Source organism: Rhopilema esculentum, chromosome 11 (genome assembly GCF_057945365.1).
Source record: "Rhopilema esculentum isolate cy_ngs chromosome 11, ASM5794536v1, whole genome shotgun sequence".
In the NCBI taxonomy this organism is placed as follows: domain Eukaryota; kingdom Metazoa; phylum Cnidaria; class Scyphozoa; order Rhizostomeae; family Rhizostomatidae; genus Rhopilema; species Rhopilema esculentum.
The window spans coordinates 10,424,772-10,426,808 of record NC_142825.1 but is presented as its reverse complement, the minus strand read 5'-3'; the positions used below and the strand labels follow the sequence as shown (position 1 = coordinate 10,426,808).

At 36.6% G+C, this 2,037-nt stretch overlaps 1 protein-coding gene across 1 annotated transcript; it reads left to right on the top strand.

Moving 5' to 3' along the window:
• Window positions 1-293: 293 nt before the first annotated feature.
• LOC135693905 (uncharacterized) lies at window positions 294-1,756 on the top strand. Its single transcript, XM_089111619.1, has 3 exons — window positions 294-659; window positions 862-1,041; window positions 1,462-1,756. Exons 2-3 carry the CDS (start codon window positions 882-884, stop codon window positions 1,659-1,661), a joined length of 360 nt encoding a protein of 119 aa, XP_088967745.1. The 5' UTR covers window positions 294-659; window positions 862-881; the 3' UTR covers window positions 1,662-1,756.
• Window positions 1,757-2,037: the final 281 nt, after the last annotated feature.

Genomic DNA, 2,037 nt, shown 5'->3' with positions numbered 1-2,037 from the left:
TGTTATATCAATTATTCTTTACATAGACTCTGGAAAGCTGTCTGAGTTCCTGGCATCTAGGAGCTCACTCTGGACCTGCCCCTGTGAAATGTTTGCTTTTTAAAATCATTTTGAAAACAAGTCATACAACTCGAAAAACAATATTGTTTAGCAAGAGCACATACTCATAGTCGAAGAGTCTCCCTCTATAACCCCTTACTTGTGTAAGACAGTTAAAATTTTCACATGTTTGTGTGGCACAAAAAGACTGTAAACACTATGTTAGATTATGGATAATGTTGGAAGGGTAATAGCTGGCATGGGTAAGGTTGTGGATAAGGTTGGAAGTTGTGAATGAGAACAACCCCAAATTCCTTTATCTATACCGAGAGGTGCACAGAGGGGGGGGTAAACTTTTGTTTACCCTATTCTGTTTCAACTGCGTGAAACGCATAATTTGAGAAACGCATATGACACCGGCTTTCAAATAGTGATAGAATACTCCAGACTTTGGCTTTTTCAATTGACTATGCTTTAAGACGACCGCCTTCTTTTGTCAAGCCGTGCTTTAAGTAAGAAAAGAAACTCTGCAGCTTTCAAGATTTTGGTTCGTTTCTTGCTTTGGGGGCTGTCAGCTTCAGAAACTGAGTGAACATATCCATACAGTTGTAGCACTGACGGTAAGCTATAGTCTCTGTCTGTTTTTATTTTGTTCTTTATAAGCTCAAAATATATTAGCACAATTTCTTTCTAGTTGCAGTACTTATTTTGTTTAAAGTATCTGTAAAACATTTTTGGTTCAATTTTCTCCTGTCAGCATTACTGCAATTACATAAATCTGGTAAAATTCTGTAGTGAATGTTTTGTCTTCATTTACCGTAGCTATTTGCAACATTGCCAACATGAAAAGTTTTAGCCTTCTCCTGTTCCTGGCAATTGGAATTTTGGCCGTTTACGGAGAAACAGTTGAAAGTGATCCAATAGATGACTTCGATTCAGATCCAGAAGCTTTGGACGAAGAGGCATTGGAGGATTCAGAAAACGATGCATTGGAAGAAAACGGTTTGTTCCGTCTTCGTAAATTTGTTCTACAAGTTGTAACCCGGTCCTTTTTATCTTCTAAAACGTGGAGCATTCCCATTGAAACCTGGCCTAAGGTCAATTAACTGGAACTTTTCCTTGTTCCGTCATCATTGCTGAAATTTTTCTGTGTTCACTTTTATTTTCTGTGTTATACTCAGGAAGTTTAAGCTACACCTGATATCGTATTGTGAATAGAAGAGCAAACACGCAAACACATCATTTAAGCGTATCACTACACAAATATATCGTATGCTAAATAAATTCTAAAAAATTTTATGGTTCTAAATATTATCGTGCGCTTTTGGTGACACACTCCTCGACTTAAGCTAAATTTTCCATTTTAAGAATTATAAAGGCTAAAAGTTTTCTGTAAATAAAGTCTTGATGTTTTCGTTCTAGCTGAAGGTGACCCTGTGAAACCTAAATCGTACAACTGTAAAGACTGTGAAACATGCAGAATCCACAAGAGTTACTGTAAGCTTGTTCGGTGCCCACCTTCGGTGAGAGCGGCGATGTTTCGATTCTGTCTCTTTTGCAATTACTGCAACTATCTCTTTAAACACAACTTGGTCACAAGATTTTCTAGAAAATGGGGCTAGCCCGTGTATTTAAATAATTCCACCGGACAATTTCAAATCTTCTTTTCTGCACATTTTTGTACGGTTTATATCTAAAGTGCTATTTTTGCAAACAACTCGTTGTGTTTTCTGCCCAAGATCTTTCTGAATAGGAATCTTGCAATTTTAGGTCATATTCAATGCATTCTCAGAAATTAATCCATTTATTGCGTTCTTTTTAGAAAAACCTTTGCTTGCTTATTGCTTATTAAGAAAAAATAATCACCTAAAGGAGACCACAACTTCTGACCATTTAGTTGGCTTCTAACTACTAGTCATGTTGGCCTGGATTACCAATACGAATGGTTATTAAAAAACGTTCAACGATAAAAAGGGGAGAGGTTTAGTAGAAAAACTA

Coding starts and splice junctions, on each gene's coding strand:
- LOC135693905 (XM_089111619.1), top strand. CDS start 882: ATGAAAAGTTTTAGCCTTCTCCTGTTCCTGGCAATTGGAATTTTGGCC. Junction 1,042..1,461: donor CGATGCATTGGAAGAAAACG/GTTTGTTCCGTC, acceptor TTTTCGTTCTAG/CTGAAGGTGACCCTGTGAAA.